The sequence below is a fragment of the Convolutriloba macropyga genome, chromosome 7 (genome assembly GCF_964194025.1).
Source record: "Convolutriloba macropyga chromosome 7, txConMacr16.3, whole genome shotgun sequence".
NCBI classification, from domain to species: domain Eukaryota; kingdom Metazoa; phylum Xenacoelomorpha; order Acoela; family Convolutidae; genus Convolutriloba; species Convolutriloba macropyga.
This window is the reverse complement of record NC_134474.1, coordinates 72,552,136-72,569,818: the sequence shown is the minus strand read 5'-3', so window position 1 is coordinate 72,569,818 and position 17,683 is coordinate 72,552,136. Positions and strand designations below refer to the sequence as shown.

Here is a 17,683-nt window from a genome sequence, read left to right as displayed (position 1 = left end):
AATTATTTGAATTCTGATTTGAAATTATTATTATCTTGTCATATCCATTTTTGCGATATACGCAAAAATTGTTGAATGTTAGCTAAAGTTGATGCCGAAAGTGATTTTCTGAGACAAAGAAAAACATTTTTACAAACAGTTATATGAATTCTGATTTGAAAATATTATTATCTTGTTATATCCATTTTTGCGATATACGCAAAAATTGTTGAATGTTAGCTAAAGTTGATGCCAAAAGTGATTTTCTGAGACAAAGAAAAACATTTTGACAAACAGCTTTATGAATTCTGATTTGAAATTATTATTATCTTGTTATATCCATTTTTGCGATATACGCAAAAATTGTTGAATGGTAGCTAAAGTTGATGCCAAAAGTGATTTTCTGAGACAACGAAAAACATTTTTACAAACAGTTATATGAATTCTGATTTGAAATTATTATTATCTTGTTATATCCATTTTTGCGATATACGCAAAAATTGTTGGATGTTAGCTAAAGTTGATGCCAAAAGTGATTTTCTGAGACAACGAAAAACATTTTTACAAACAGTTATATGAATTCTGATTTGAAATTATTATTATCTTGTTATATCCATTTTTGCGATATACGCAAAAATTGTTGAATGTTAGCTAAAGTTGATGCCAAAAGTGATTTTCTGAGACAACGAAAAACATTTTTACAAACAGTTATATGAATTCTGATTTGAAATTATTATTATCTTGTTATATCCATTTTTGCGATATACGCAAAAATTGTTGAATGTTAGCTAAAGTTGATGCCAAAAGTGATTTTCTGAGACAACGAAAAACATTTTTACAAACAGTTACATGAATTCTGATTTGAAATTATTATTATCTTGTTATATCCATTTTTGCGATATACGCACAAATTGTTGAATGTTAGCTAAAGGTGATGCCAAAAGTGAATTTCTGAGACAACGAAAAACATTTTTACAAACAGTTATATGAATTCTGATTTGAAATTATTATTATCTTGTTAGATCCATTTTTGCGATATACGCAAAAATTGTTGAATGGTAGCTCAAGTTGATGCCAAAAGTGATTTTCTGAGACAACGAAAAACATTTTTATAAACAGTTATATGAATTCTGATTTGAAATTATTATTATCTTGTTATATCCATTTTTGCAATATACGCCAAAGTTGTTGAATGTTAGCTAAAGTTGATGCCAAAAATGATTTTCTGAGACAACGAAAAACATTTTTACAAACAATTATTTGAATTCTGATTTGAAATTATTATTATCTTGTCATATCCATTTTTGCGATATACGCAAAAATTGTTGAATGTTAGCTAAAGTTGATGCCGAAAGTGATTTTCTGAGACAAAGAAAAACATTTTTACAAACAGTTATATGAATTCTGATTTGAAAATATTATTATCTTGTTATATCCATTTTTGCGATATACGCAAAAATTGTTGAATGTTAGCTAAAGTTGATGCCAAAAGTGATTTTCTGAGACAAAGAAAAACATTTTTACAAACAACTTTATGAATTCTGATTTGAAATTATTATTATCTTGTTATATCCATTTTTGCGATATACGCAAAAATTGTTGGATGTTAGCTAAAGTTGATGCCAAAAGTGATTTTCTGAGACAACGAAAAACATTTTTACAAACAGTTATATGAATTCTGATTTGAAATTATTATTATCTTGTTATATCCATTTTTGCGATATACGCAAAAATTGTTGAATGTTAGCTAAAGTTGATGCCAAAAGTGATTTTCTGAGACAACGAAAAACATTTTTACAAACAGTTATATGAATTCTGATTTGAAATTATTATTATCTTGTTATATCCATTTTTGCGATATACGCAAAAATTGTTGAATGTTAGCTAAAGTTGATGCCAAAAGTGATTTTCTGAGACAACGAAAAACATTTTTACAAACAGTTACATGAATTCTGATTTGAAATTATTATTATCTTGTTATATCCATTTTTGCGATATACGCACAAATTGTTGAATGTTAGCTAAAGGTGATGCCAAAAGTGAATTTCTGAGACAACGAAAAACATTTTTACAAACAGTTATATGAATTCTGATTTGAAATTATTATTATCTTGTTAGATCCATTTTTGCGATATACGCAAAAATTGTTGAATGGTAGCTCAAGTTGATGCCAAAAGTGATTTTCTGAGACAACGAAAAACATTTTTATAAACAGTTATATGAATTCTGATTTGAAATTATTATTATCTTGTTATATCCATTTTTGCAATATACGCCAAAGTTGTTGAATGTTAGCTAAAGTTGATGCCAAAAATGATTTTCTGAGACAACGAAAAACATTTTTACAAACAATTATTTGAATTCTGATTTGAAATTATTATTATCTTGTCATATCCATTTTTGCGATATACGCAAAAATTGTTGAATGTTAGCTAAAGTTGATGCCGAAAGTGATTTTCTGAGACAAAGAAAAACATTTTTACAAACAGTTATATGAATTCTGATTTGAAAATATTATTATCTTGTTATATCCATTTTTGCGATATACGCAAAAATTGTTGAATGTTAGCTAAAGTTGATGCCAAAAGTGATTTTCTGAGACAAAGAAAAACATTTTTACAAACAGCTTTATGAATTCTGATTTGAAATTATTATTATCTTGTTATATCCATTTTTGCGATATACGCAAAAATTGTTGAATGGTAGCTAAAGTTGATGCCAAAAGTGATTTTCTGAGACAAAGAAAAACATTTTTACAAACAGTTATATGAATTCTGATTTGAAATTATTATTATCTTGTTATATCCATTTTTGCGATATACGCAAAAATTGTTGAATGTTAGCTAAAGTTGATGCCAAAAGTGATTTTCTGAGACAAAGAAAAACATTTTTACAAACAGTTATATGAATTCTGATTTGAAAATATTATTATCTTGTTATATCCATTTTTGCGATATACGCAAAAATTGTTGAATGTTAGCTAAAGTTGATGCCAAAAGTGATTTTCTGAGACAAAGAAAAACATTTTTACAAACAGTTATATGAATTCTGATTTGAAATTATTATTATCTTGTTATATCCATTTTTGCGATATACGCAAAAATTGTTGAATGTTAGCTAAAGTTGATGCCAAAAGTGATTTTCTGAGACAACGAAAAACATTTTTACAAACAGTTATATGAATTCTGATTTGAAATTATTATTATCTTGTTATATCCATTTTTGCGATATACGCCAAAGTTGTTGAATGTTAGCTAAAGTTGATGCCAAAAATGATTTTCTGAGACAACGAAAAACATTTTTACAAACAATTATTTGAATTCTGATTTGAAATTATTATTATCTTGTCATATCCATTTTTGCGATATACGCAAAAATTGTTGAATGTTAGCTAAAGTTGATGCCGAAAGTGATTTTCTGAGACAAAGAAAAACATTTTTACAAACAGTTATATGAATTCTGATTTGAAAATATTATTATCTTGTTATATCCATTTTTGCGATATACGCAAAAATTGTTGAATGTTAGCTAAAGTTGATGCCAAAAGTGATTTTCTGAGACAAAGAAAAACATTTTTACAAACAGCTTTATGAATTCTGATTTGAAATTATTATTATCTTGTTATATCCATTTTTGCGATATACGCAAAAATTGTTGAATGGTAGCTAAAGTTGATGCCAAAAGTGATTTTCTGAGACAACGAAAAACATTTTTACAAACAGTTATATGAATTCTGATTTGAAATTATTATTATCTTGTTATATCCATTTTTGCGATATACGCAAAAATTGTTGGATGTTAGCTAAAGTTGATGCCAAAAGTGATTTTCTGAGACAACGAAAAACATTTTTACAAACAGTTATATGAATTCTGATTTGAAATTATTATTATCTTGTTATATCCATTTTTGCGATATACGCAAAAATTGTTGAATGTTAGCTAAAGTTGATGCCAAAAGTGATTTTCTGAGACAACGAAAAACATTTTTACAAACAGTTATATGAATTCTGATTTGAAATTATTATTATCTTGTTATATCCATTTTTGCGATATACGCAAAAATTGTTGAATGTTAGCTAAAGTTGATGCCAAAAGTGATTTTCTGAGACAACGAAAAACATTTTTACAAACAGTTACATGAATTCTGATTTGAAATTATTATTATCTTGTTATATCCATTTTTGCGATATACGCACAAATTGTTGAATGTTAGCTAAAGGTGATGCCAAAAGTGAATTTCTGAGACAACGAAAAACATTTTTACAAACAGTTATATGAATTCTGATTTGAAATTATTATTATCTTGTTAGATCCATTTTTGCGATATACGCAAAAATTGTTGAATGGTAGCTCAAGTTGATGCCAAAAGTGATTTTCTGAGACAACGAAAAACATTTTTATAAACAGTTATATGAATTCTGATTTGAAATTATTATTATCTTGTTATATCCATTTTTGCAATATACGCCAAAGTTGTTGAATGTTAGCTAAATTTGATGCCAAAAATGATTTTCTGAGACAACGAAAAACATTTTTACAAACAATTATTTGAATTCTGATTTGAAATTATTATTATCTTGTCATATCCATTTTTGCGATATACGCAAAAATTGTTGAATGTTAGCTAAAGTTGATGCCGAAAGTGATTTTCTGAGACAAAGAAAAACATTTTTACAAACAGTTATATGAATTCTGATTTGAAAATATTATTATCTTGTTATATCCATTTTTGCGATATACGCAAAAATTGTTGAATGTTAGCTAAAGTTGATGCCAAAAGTGATTTTCTGAGACAAAGAAAAACATTTTTACAAACAGTTATATGAATTCTGATTTGAAATTATTATTATCTTGTTATATCCATTTTTGCGATATACGCAAAAATTGTTGAATGTTAGCTAAAGTTGATGCCAAAAGTGATTTTCTGAGACAACGAAAAACATTTTTACAAACAGTTATATGAATTCTGATTTGAAATTATTATTATCTTGTTATATCCATTTTTGCGATATACGCAAAAATTGTTGAATGTTAGCTAAAGTTGATGCCAAAAGTGATTTTCTGAGACAACGAAAAACATTTTTACAAACAGTTATATGAATTCTGATTTGAAATTATTATTATCTTGTTATATCCATTTTTGCGATATACGCAAAAATTGTTGAATGTTAGCTAAAGTTGATGCCAAAAGTGATTTTCTGAGACAACGAAAAACATTTTTACAAACAGTTATATGAATTCTGATTTGAAATTATTATTATCTTGTTATATCCATTTTTGCGATATACGCAAAAATTGTTGAATGTTAGCTAAAGTTGATGCCAAAAGTGATTTTCTTAGACAACGAAAAACATTTTTACAAACAGTTATATGAATTCTGATTTGAAATTATTATTATCTTGTTATATCCATTTTTGCGATATACGCAAAAATTGTTGAATGTTAGCTAAAGTTGATGCCAAAAGTGATTTTCTGAGACAACGAAAAACATTTTTACAAACAGTTATATGAATTCTGATTTGAAATTATTATTATCTTGTTATATCCATTTTTGCGATATACGCAAAAATTGTTGAATGTTAGCTAAAGTTGATGCCAAAAGTGATTTTCTTAGACAACGAAAAACATTTTTACAAACAGTTATATGAATTCTGATTTGAAATTATTATTATCTTGTTATATCCATTTTTGCGATATACGCAAAAATTGTTGAATGTTAGCTAAAGTTGATGCCAAAAGTGATTTTCTGAGACGACGAAAAACAAGCGTGACCAAAGCGTGCACCTCGATTGATCGATCAGAAGATGATAACCTGGAATATGGATATTTGAACGGCTGTTAGCATTGCTGTAAAAGGGAGAACAGACAGAACCAGTGCAAATATTCAGTAACAAAAACTGCCAAAATAGACGGAAAAAATGTTGAAAACCGGATTTTAAAGGTTGTCTACCTAAAACCAAACACGAGTATAGCCGAATTTATTGCAACTACTCAGAGCCATCTGGAGAACTTGAATCTTGATCCCAACGTCAATCATATTGTTTATGGAGACTGAAATATTTACCACAGCAGACCCTACAAACAAATGCAGGCCTGAAAGACATTTTTAATTAAAATAGCTTATCAAATGTCGTGTGAAGGTAACACCAAGGAGACAGTCAATTCCAAAACCAGGATAGATTTGTATAAAGCTCCTCAAAAGTAGTCTCCAAATAAAAACAAATTAACCACTAGCCACAATACTGTGCAAACGATCGGAGATTTCCTAATTATCAGAGACCTCGCCTGAAGACAATAGAAACTGATCGCCGCTCGAAAACAAGCTATTTCAAATTGCAAAATAAAATGTGAAGTCTTATTATAGCACACAGATAGTTTCCATGGAAAATGACTCAGCCAGTGAAATTGTCACTGGAGAAATACCAAGATACAACTCAAGGAATTTCTTCAAAACCATTAGAAACCTGAAAAGAGGAAATGGAAAAGAACACTGCCTATTACCTTTTCAAGGAGAAAAATTTAATATTTTTTAGTACCGCTGGGAAAACTCTTGCCGACAAACTGAACACTCTTGGGATAAGATTTAATATGAAACTAAACTTGATTTGCATGTTTTTGATGGCAGCTAATGAAAGAGAAATTTCATTAACTATTGCCTCTTTGAAAAAAAGCACAGCACTGACTATGATATTTTATTTACTTTAGAAAAATTTTTAATTAAGAAAAAGAAAAATGCCATAGCTCTGACACTTACAATGAGTCGTCCCGAAGTGATTACAGAGAGCTCTTTTCCTCCATTTCATAAGGCCGGAAGTTTAATGAAGTGGAAAATTACAAACCTATTAGTTTATTACCAGCATTAGGTAAAGTTCTAAAAAAGATAATCCACAAACGTATGACATCTTTTCCTGAAAAAATGACTTACGCAACGAAAGTCAATTTTGTTTTTGGCAAAGATAGGTAAATCTTGAATCACTCTGAACTTTTTGATAAGTATCAGAGAGGATTGAGAAAGCAATAACAAAGAGACAACAGCAGTGTTCATAGATCAAAAGAAGGCGTTTGACACAGTCAACCACAGCATATTACAAGAGAAATGGAGTTTGTAAGAATGAGAGGTCAAATGCAAGAGCTGTTAAAAACTTATTTGACCGACAGGCAGCAGCAAAGCGTAAAGTCTAGCGATCTACGCTCCAGTTTACTAGAAGTAGAATACAGGGATCAGTGTGCCACACGGATCAGAGCGGGGCCACTCCTCTGGTTTATAGGAATGATATCACGGATTATTGTGTTGTGTCCACACCAGCTGATTTTATTTTTAAAAAAGCACAGAAGCAAAATCAGGTAAATTTTTCCAGAATAAACTTAGAGATTACCACTTTGTCAATATCAAAGATGTCTCCACTCTATTTTATTGATCTACCCTCATTTTCTCCTTCTCACGCTCTAGTTCTGCCATAAACCCTAGTGCTGCTACTTGGCATCATTCGACTAGGACCGTATGGACCTTTTGACGACCCAGCAAAATAGTTTTGTTTCGCTGTAGGTTGGTCAATTACAGTAATGCTGATAACATAGTTGACAAAACATACATTATTATTATTATTATTATTATTATTATTATTATTATTATTATTATTATTATTATTATTATTATTATTATTATTATTATTATTATTATCGCTCTCATTTCTTAACAAGAGGACGCACAAGCTATTGCATTATCAGAAAAAATAATATATTAGAAGATTTCAGTAGCGGGCATCTAAAGTTGGGTTTGATTGAATTATTTCGTTTCTTTTTCTGATTTCCTTTCCTGACACCCACTCTGTTGATTCTAGAATATTATGTTGGGCAACCACTTCTTCAAAGCACTTTATGCAGAACGGGAGAAGAGTAAAACTAGTCTAGAGAAGTCAAAAAGATTTTGTGCATGTTGCACATGTTGATTTTGTGCATGTTGCACATGTTGATCAAACTGAGAACTAAGGTAAAGCAAAAAATAATTGCTAGGCGAATTTAAATATGACCCCTATAATAGTCAGCGAGAAGAGGAGGCTATTAAAAAGCATAAACAACTAACGTAGGGCAAACTGCTTTCGAACAACCGGTGAGCTCAGTTCGCCAGCTATGACTTAAAGATGTTAGCATTTGAGCCTGTGTTGGGGGGAGGGGTTGAACGGAACGTTGGTCACGAGTGCGGGGGAGGGAGGTGGATGAATGGGGGTGACTTTATTTGGGAGGGCTTAACGAGAGGAGGGGGCGAAATCGTTTTATGGTTATGTGGAGGAGAGTGGACGGGGTTGGTGAGGGAGAAGAGCTGACTAAGTGAGACAACGGTCAAACTATTAAGAATAAGAAACGCCCCTCATACCATGAAACTGTCTATCTGTCTAAGCAGTTTCAAGAAATCGCATACTTAGGGACTAGTAAGGCGTAAGGCTCTTAGAGAACTGCTCAGCTACTTAATGCCCTCCGGACTTTACATTGCATTTTTGATGACGAAAAGTTTTTAAAAAGTCAGACAAAAAATCGGCAAGCTAAAGGTCGCTTATAAAGGACCACAGGCATCATAATGCAATGTTCTTTTGTTTTTTTTTTCAGTGTTTCTTTTCTTGGGTAGTAAAGAACTTTGTCACTTGGAGGAATTTCTTCGTCTGCAGAAGCGTGAAGTGGCTGAACGGTGTAAAATTGAACTTGGGTGTCGATTATAAGTTTCATACTACACACTGAATTTTACTCGCGTGGCATCACGTAAAACTCATGTGCTAATAAAAAATTTGGAGTAAAATTTAGGGATCTTTTCTGTTTGTGCATCCCTGCTTAGTGGATGCATATTATTTGCAACCCCCAGACGCACATGCCATAATTTTACATCATGAAATAGAACTGAATGGCACGTGCTCTGTAACTGGGGTTGCACAACCTACTGGGGGCACAAACGGAAAGATCCAAATTTAGTGTGTAGTATGATTCAGCCAATACACGAAGAAATTCCTTCAAGCAACAAAGTTTTTCTACGATCAGAAAAAAAAACACTGAAAGAAACGCAAGAACATTGCACTATAGGTGATTTTTCGAGTAGAATAACTCACCTCTGGGGTTGGCTTGTCATGTGGTTTGCACGAATTTTCATGTAGTTTCTTATGTAAAATCACATGATTTTTATTCGAGTTCAGCATCTCCTGACCTTTGAGAGCGAAAAATTAGAATGTCAAACGTTACCACGAACAACTTTAGTAATTAACTTATCTTTCATTAAATGTTTTTAAAATGACATCTCAGTTTCCATTTTTTTTACTTCGACTTGGTTGAATTTGAAGCCACTGCTGCTGTTTAACCAATGAGATAGCCAAAGAGCTTCGAACTTCAAAACATGTGCCCGATTAAACTTGTAACTTGCTTTAAGTGAAATCCTAATATTTATCTTAACGTACAAAACAGCATATCCATATACCTTCGGTTAAGGCTTAGTTCTCTCCCGACCACAGAGGGACTTAAGCATGATAGCTTTAAGGGTAATGTATGAATTGCCAATAGAACGAACTAACCAGCTCCTTGGATGCGACCAGAGCAAATACTTCAGCAGTCTCTCTGTCACCATAAAGGCCTCTCAGCATCTCAACAACAAGGTCTAGCAGCTTGTATGACGAGTATGTGGGGCGATCTGAAACGAACACAATCACTGTTCATTTGCAAATCTGTTCGTTTCATTTCCGGCATTAATGAGCATTTATCTTTTACTCCCCCAGGCGCACGTGCTATTTTTTAATTAGTAAAATGCCTTGTAAAAAACAATATTTGAAACTGGGAGAAAAAACACTGGGGGCGAAACAGAATAGATCTCGTTTCCCTGTCAATAAAAATCTGGGAACTTTTCCGTTCGTGTCCCAGCTTAGTGGGTGTAAATTAATCGCACACCCCCAGACGCAACTGTCATATTTTTACACAATGATTTACTACGCAATGGGACATGTGCTCTGCAACGGGAAGTTGCATAACGTACTTGGTGGGGGGGGGGGCATAGACGGAAAAGATCCAAAATCGGTCTCCATTCTTTGACTGTGGGAACAACTGGCACTAAAAGCCCTTAAGATACTTCTAGGAATCTTTATGCATAAATTTTGTTTTTTTTTGCATAGCTAGACAATAGGGCCTTCAAAAGATTTCAGAGTTTATAACCAGCATGACTTTAACTTATTGACTTCCGAGAAAAAACAACTGAGCAATGATACTAACACTGAAATTAACGATGCATATTGTTTTGATTCAATTGCATGTACTTTTATTATCAAGCCTTCTTTGACCGAACAACTGGGTTTCGACAACACAGCTTATAAAGATCACCAGTAGGATTTAAGGATCTTTTCCGTTTGTGCCCCCCGAGCTTAGTGGGCGCATATTATTTGCGCCCCCCTACGCACGTGCATATTTTTATATAATGATTTACTATGTAATGGCACGTGCTCTGTTACTGGGGGAGCATAACGTAATGGGGGGGGGGGGGGGGCACAAACGGAAAAGATCCGGATTTAAAGTGACTTATCCTCTACCAGATTTCATTTGTTTGTTGTCCAATTTATGCCTCAATTCAGCGGACAGTTTGATACAAGTTATCGTCCTCACATCTGGGCTGTCATCAAACAGCAGCATAATAGCACACGCCCACATTTTGTGTCGACTGCTGGCACTCAGCGCCTCCTGATTCATACCTTGATCACTCAGATTAAAACTGACTGATGTAATAATTCGCAATTTTTCATCTTTTTCCGGCGAACAGCAGTCAAGCAACAACTGTGCGAATTCCGGGACACAAAGGAAATTCAGAAGTTTCAGGACATTCGGTTGGCATTGCTCCGGATATTGTTCAAAGTTAAGCAATAAGTAAGATGACAAATTTTTCACATGCTCTATTTGTACTTTCCGCAGAGTAGTAATCTTACTGGCTAATAAATCGCAAGCTTTCATATTGATATCGATATCAAACGGATCTGTTGATTTGACGATATTTATCAACCAATCACAGAACAATTGGCTTTCGAATAAGGATACCCACACTTCTGGTCCGTAAGATTTCACTGACAACTTCTCCAACAGAAATAGCGTTTCATCATCAGACAAGGACATCAATTCATTGACGTCAAATGAAAAACTTCGTACAGCTTCCGATTTTTGGCTTTGAATCAGTTGGATTTTTAATTTAAGCAACTCGAAGCTATCTTCAATCATCGGGCTGCAACAAACAATTAACGAACTCATTTAAAATATAAGTTACACCTGTTTTGATATAGATAAACAAGTGTATACAACGATAAGGTACAATTACAGTCTGTCTATGTGTAAAAATTCTCATAACGAACACATACTCTTTCAAGTACCGCCTATTAAAAAAAAACAATTTTGAAAACATTTGCAAATAAATCCAATTCAAAAACTTAAAAAAATGTTGCAAACTGCCTCAAAAGTCTCTCAAAAATTTAGTAAAGAGCTAGTTAACGGGCGTGGAACAATTTTTCCGTTTCTTAAGGCAACCTAACGTCGGACAAATTGCTTTCAAACGACCGGCGAGCGGTTGGCTTTGGTAGTAGCCAGCTGGGAATTAGGGACGCTAGCATTAAGGGGATGTGAGTTGAGTCGTTGGGGGGAGGGAAGGGGTCGAGGGGAGGGGGTGGGGTAGGCGATAGGGTTCGGAGGGTTGGACGAGGGGAAATCAAATCGCCAGTTGGAGGAGGATAGATGGGCTGTGGGAAGGTTGGGGTAAGTAGGGAGCCGGGTGACTTTGGGGGTCAAATTTTAAGATTTTAAAAACAGCCCTTTGAAACACGAATTGCACTTGAAAACAGTTTCGGTCACTCGCATACTTAGAGACTACAAAGGCGTAAGGCTCTAAGAGAGCTGCTCAGCCACTTGAGGCCCTGCAGGCTTTACCTGTTTATCCCGTCGCTGAGGACAAAAAGTTAAGCGCTGCGTCACGGGTGTAACGATGTCCAGGGCGATTGGGGGGGGCAGCCAATTGGGGGGGGGGTGCAAAGTGGTGAGAGCAAATGAGTAATTTGAACTTAAAAGTGAATTTAGGCGCATAGGTTTCCAGATTATTGAAGCAACTAGTTACTTGAATTTTTCGAAATTTTCTAGTTTTTTTTTTGTCAATTTCCATTCCTTCAATAGCCGTTGTCTTAACAACTCAAAGTATTAAAATTAACAAAGTTCGAACACGGGGTATCTAAAATTGGGCTTTATGGGTTCATCGTATTTCTATTTTTGATTTTGTTTTTGTTCGTTCTAGACTGCCTTGCTGCGGTACTTCTGCTGAAACACTTTTTAGCAGAATGAAAGAAGAGTGAAACTAGCCTAGAGAAGTCAAAAAGATTTCAGGTAACACAAAACAATATTTTATTGGCGATATAAAAACATAGCAGGACAAGTCCTGAATTAAAATCCAAAGGAAAAAATCTTATAATCTTACTGTCAACAGTAGAAAAAGTTTAAATCCTTTTCTTTGACTTGGAAGTCAATGGAACACGATAAAATAGTCCCTGCAACTTTTCAGAAACAAAGATGTTCAAAAATATGGCCAAAGAAATTCGTTATTGTTGAGATTGAAGGACGAGACAAAAAAATTAGGTTAAAGCTTAAATTTATTGAAAAAATGCAAACACAGCCGGCAGATTGCCGGAAAATAGCCGCCGTTGACGCACTAGACGCACATCGGGAATGAAACAGAACAAGAAGAGATAGAAATTGACACATTTTTTCCTAAGTAACAACAATTGTTCTAATTCAGTGTGCAGTTTCAGTTAGATTCTAATCCTATACTTACGTCAACTTCTAAACTGAAGGGTATTCAACTTGATACTAATATCAGCTAGCAATCACTCTAATGAAGATTGATAACCTAATTCAAACAGACTTAATGACCGGGCTTTATCGGTTTATCTCGTTTCTTTTGATTTTGCTCATTTGACATTTACCGTATTCAATTAATAACGCAATTCAATGCTTGAAAGATGTCAGAAGTCAAACTTCAAAATCGTGACTTATGTAAAAACGAAAAACGTGATCACAAGGTACAGCGAATTTCAAAAAAGGATAGCGCCCAAATAATAGCCGTTTGAGAGGCTAAAGGTGGCTGACCGGGCTTTATCAGTTTATCCCTTTTTTTATTTTGCTCATTTGACATTTACCGTATTCAGTAAATAACCTAATTCAATGCTTGAAAGATTTCTATATCCATTCAGTTGAAACAGTGAATGAAGTAAGTCAGAAGTCAAATTTCAAAATCGTGACTGATGTAAACGAAAAAGGTGATCAAAAGGTACAGCGAATTATTAAAAAAAGGAGAGTGCCTAAATAATAGCCGTTTGAGAGGCTGACGGCGGCTATTGAAAAGCTACCAATAAACATAACCGACTAAACGTCCGAAGAATTGCTCTCGAACGACTAGTGGGAGCTCTAATGAATTGCAGCCTGCTTCAGGGGGAGGGGGAAGAGGGAGCCTAAATGGGACTAAGAAGTTCAATAGTGGGCTTCAAATAACCACATTAGAGGTTAACATATACCACTACTAAGATTTAAAGTGAAAAATGGCACCAATTTCGGCGCACTTTTCATTTGACTTTTAGTGTTCAATTGCCGCCAATTGAGTTCAGCCGCATAAAATTGTGATTGAGAGAAAATTTTAGATCACGCAAAACGCAAAAAGTCAAGGGCGTAAAAGTCACTCGAGAACTCAAAATTGTCAAGCGAAAATTTTGAATAAAAAAGACACATTTAAATAATTGCTACGAACTTCGTTCAAGAGCAATTAAAAATTCACTAATAAATTCACAGTTATAAAATTACATTGTCAAAGTCGAAAAAATCTTCAATTGCATCTCATTAGAAATAAAATGTCAAATACCAAGCAAGTGACTAAGTGAGAAGAAACAAAAAGAACAACAAACACAGGCAAAACGAGAAAACACAGGCAAACCATTAACCGCACAATGAGCATTGAGGGATTCTAAAAATGCGACCAAGCGCCATTAGAACACGTGTGTATCGTTTTATTAGAATTCACGGAAAATCAAGAGCAAAAACATTGGGGTCTTTCCCATTATAACTCTCCCCAATACGATAGCTCCCCTTATGATATGTTTACCATCATGGGAGGCCAAGTGTGGGTGGGTGGGGGGGTATAATGGGAAAAACCCGAACATAAAAGTCTCAACAATTTGAAAGAAGATTGAAAAAGTTCACGCTCTAAAACGCTCTATTTTTCACTACCTTTACTACACTGCAGCATGACTGAAATCGTCACTCTAATTTGACTTCTCGTTGACAAGAAAAAGTCGAAAAACAGTTAAAACAGATTTTTACAAAATCAACCCCCTAAAAACAACACATCATTTGGATTATAAAATAAGCCCGCAATATTAACTGACTAATAACTGACTTGGAAGATGACGGCGAGTCTTAATAAATACTTGGGGATGTAGGAAACAATTCCGATAAAAGCAAATTTACGTACCATTTGACATTGCTGTTCGAGTACGCTCGGCCAAACTCTATTTTTGATGGAAACGGCTTCCGTAACATGTTAACCAATTTCTTTTGATCATCCTCTTCTATGGTAGACAGAATGGAATTCATCTGAAAAAAAACAAAAATCATCAATAGGGCACTGAATATCTGCAGCGCTCGAGGTCTCTTGGACACAAAGTTGCCGTCGCAAATTTTGATCGAGTTCATTTGTTGTCGAGATAGAATTGAGGAAAAGTTTCGTGAGAATAGAAACGTCAGAGCTCTCATCATTGCTTTTTAAGCGTTCTAACCAAACCATTTCTTCCACATCAGTTGACTATTTACTGCAGTTCATAACAAACTACCCCAGAGACTTTTATTCAATCAGGAATCAATCATTTGAGTCAACAAGGAGGTCGAGTTATGTGCGATAGCATACAATTTATGACTACTTTTTCATTTTTTATCAATAGGTGACAGCAATTCCTCTACCTTTTGAGACCTAAGAGTTTCTATATATACTTTCAGACATACCGCCATATTACCAAAAAATAACCGCCTGTGGAAATGAAGCCGAATAAGAAAAAGTTAGATATTGAAGTTCAAGCATGCCAAAAAAACGGTCTAAAACTCAGCCTGTAAAAACTGGAGGATAATAAAATTGAACAAACTGCAGAGTACCATTGGGTGTGCAGTTTTAGTTACATGATTACACAACTACGCTTAACTCGACTTCTAAACTGAATGCTCAAAGCTTAATGCTAATGCTAGAAATCAATAGCTCTAATGAACTCTGATAACCTAAAGCACTATGACTTAGGGACCACGTTTTATCGGTTTATTCCGCTTCTTTTGATTTTTCCTTTTGGACGTGGCCATTTTCACTATATTGGATTTAATTGTTTGACTGAAACCTAAGCTCCATTCAGTTGAAAAAATGCATGATTCAAGTCAGAAGCCACGCGTCAAAATCAAGAGAATGGCCTCCGATAATGAACGATATGAATCATATACAAAAACGTCACCGAAAGTAAGCAGAACACTAAAAAAAAAACTAAAAACAAATTCATTTCATTCCACTTTTAGAAGAATAGGTACATCGAAGTTTGAAGATTAAACAAGAAGATTTTAAATAGCAAATCCCAAATTTATAAAAGCCACTGAGAGACAATAAATGGGACAAAAAACATATGGCAAAAACCTGTTTATACGATGTCAATGAAAATAAGTGGCATCAAAGACATTGAAACACGTAACTGAAACTTGAAACCTCCAAACTCTAACGAGACTACGTAACCAAAGTAGCAACAGATAAAGGCAACATTAGAAATTTTCGCAAATGGTGCCAATGTCAAAAAATAATTAGCAAAAAGCTAAAACGCTTCGTGGATTAAATTGTGCCTAATTAGGTATCAACTAGGTATCAAATAGAAAAAACAAGTTGCGTGAAAGTAGTAAGAACTGTTAGCAAAGAATAAAAACGATTAAATAGATTCTTAAAAGACTCATTATAGAGCCTAGAGAGCTGACATTCGTGAGGAAAATAGTGACGAAAAACAAAAAACAATACCTCACGAATTCGCAAAATAAAAAATCAGTAAAAACTATTGAAAACACCCTCGTGTCAAAATTCGTTAAAACATTCAGTTTTGAGTTGGAAAAAATACATTAGCTCCAAAGTGCATAAAAAGTCAAATGGAACCTATCATTAATGAGATTAGTGTCAAAATGGCGCACATGAACAAAAAAACCACAAGCGAGTGTTTGTTCAAACCCAGTTTTCTCACTCTACTTTAAAATTAAAGTGGAAAACTTTCAGGCCGCACTAAACACTAGCTCGCCCAAATCGTCACTTCAATTTGACTTCAAAAATCAAATTTGTGTACAGACCTTAGAAAAATAGCCGGACGAATTCTTGGCACGACTCAAAGAAAACACAAAACAACCCCTTCAGAAAACTAGTTCCTAAAACTACTCATGAGAATTTAAAAACTTAAAAATTAGAAAGCAACAAAATTTTTATATTACAAGGACACATGAAGCCAGAGACAAAATCTTTTAGGCAAACAAGACCATTAAAATGCTCACAAAAGAATAGGGAAGTCAAAATAGGCTAAACACTGCAGAATAAAAATTAAGAAAAACTGAAAAACTTCAATTAAGTAAGTAAAAGTTCCTCAAATTTTCATCGTACTTCTGGACAAAAAGTTATTTTGGAGCAACAAAAGTTTAACTACTAACTTGGTATCTAGAAACTCCGTGTCTTTTCAAATCCCACTTAAGGCAGTAGAACACCAAAAACAATAAGCGAAAAGTGGCTAAAACTTAAGATCAGCAAAATAGTTGAAAAAACGGCAGTTTAGACTAAATTTCAGATTAGTTAACAGAAACCTTAACCAAAACTATCAAAATAACCCCAAAAATAATACAAAATCAGCTACGCCATCTAAACCTCTAAACCAACAAAGTATTAAAAAAAACTGTTCGAAAACCGCACTGCCCACACCAATCCAAAAATTTGTCACTCGTTTTATTTCCCGCTTCCGAATTCTTTCCAATAGAAGTGATTAAAAAGACTTCTACAAAATACCTATTCGAGTTGCAAAACAGAAAGCGCCCCAAAACAATTCAAATTTTCTTCAAAAAAGGAGAGCGACTAAATAATAGCTGTTCAAGGCTGACGGCGGCTTTTAAATCTATGAAGCTGGGAGTTCACAAGCATTTCGTGCCCCTTCCCTTATGCTCTTGAATGACTTCATGATCAGGTTAAATGCGCAGCTCTTTAATAGTCAGGTGGGGCTTATTTCCGTGGGGGTTCATTTCCTATATAAAATTAAGTGGTTTTTCGGGGGGGGGGGGGGGGGGGGGTTAGTCACAAAAAAACAAACAACTACTATAATTATTCTAATATTAACGTAGACAAAAAATCAATCAACGTTACCATTTTAAAGTACCAATTCAGCGCCAAAGACTCAATGGCATTAATAGTAAACTGTAGATCTGCGCAGCGGCTGTAAACATTACTGATGTTCCGCGAAAGATTTCTACGATTCAAATGATCAATGCTAGCAAACACTGCTTTAATTTATCAATAACCCGTATTTTATCATAAATGCTGGTTCCCTTAAGCGGAACAAGTGGCATCAAATTCATTGCAACACATAGTTAAAATCTTTGAAAAAGATGTCGTCAACGTCAACAA

At 33.8% G+C, this 17,683-nt stretch overlaps 1 protein-coding gene across 1 annotated transcript in view; it reads right to left on the bottom strand.

Moving 5' to 3' along the window:
- Positions 1-17,683, bottom strand: part of LOC142343309 (tRNA (32-2'-O)-methyltransferase regulator THADA-like) — a 160,072-nt gene that overhangs the window by 12,771 nt on the left and 129,618 nt on the right. The window contains exons 21-23 of the mRNA XM_075395137.1: positions 14,489-14,610; positions 10,533-11,212; positions 9,531-9,646 (exon numbers count right to left, since the gene is read on the bottom strand). Coding sequence (XP_075251252.1) covers positions 9,531-9,646; positions 10,533-11,212; positions 14,489-14,610 — 918 coding nt within the window. The remainder of the gene's footprint in view (positions 1-9,530; positions 9,647-10,532; positions 11,213-14,488; positions 14,611-17,683) is intronic.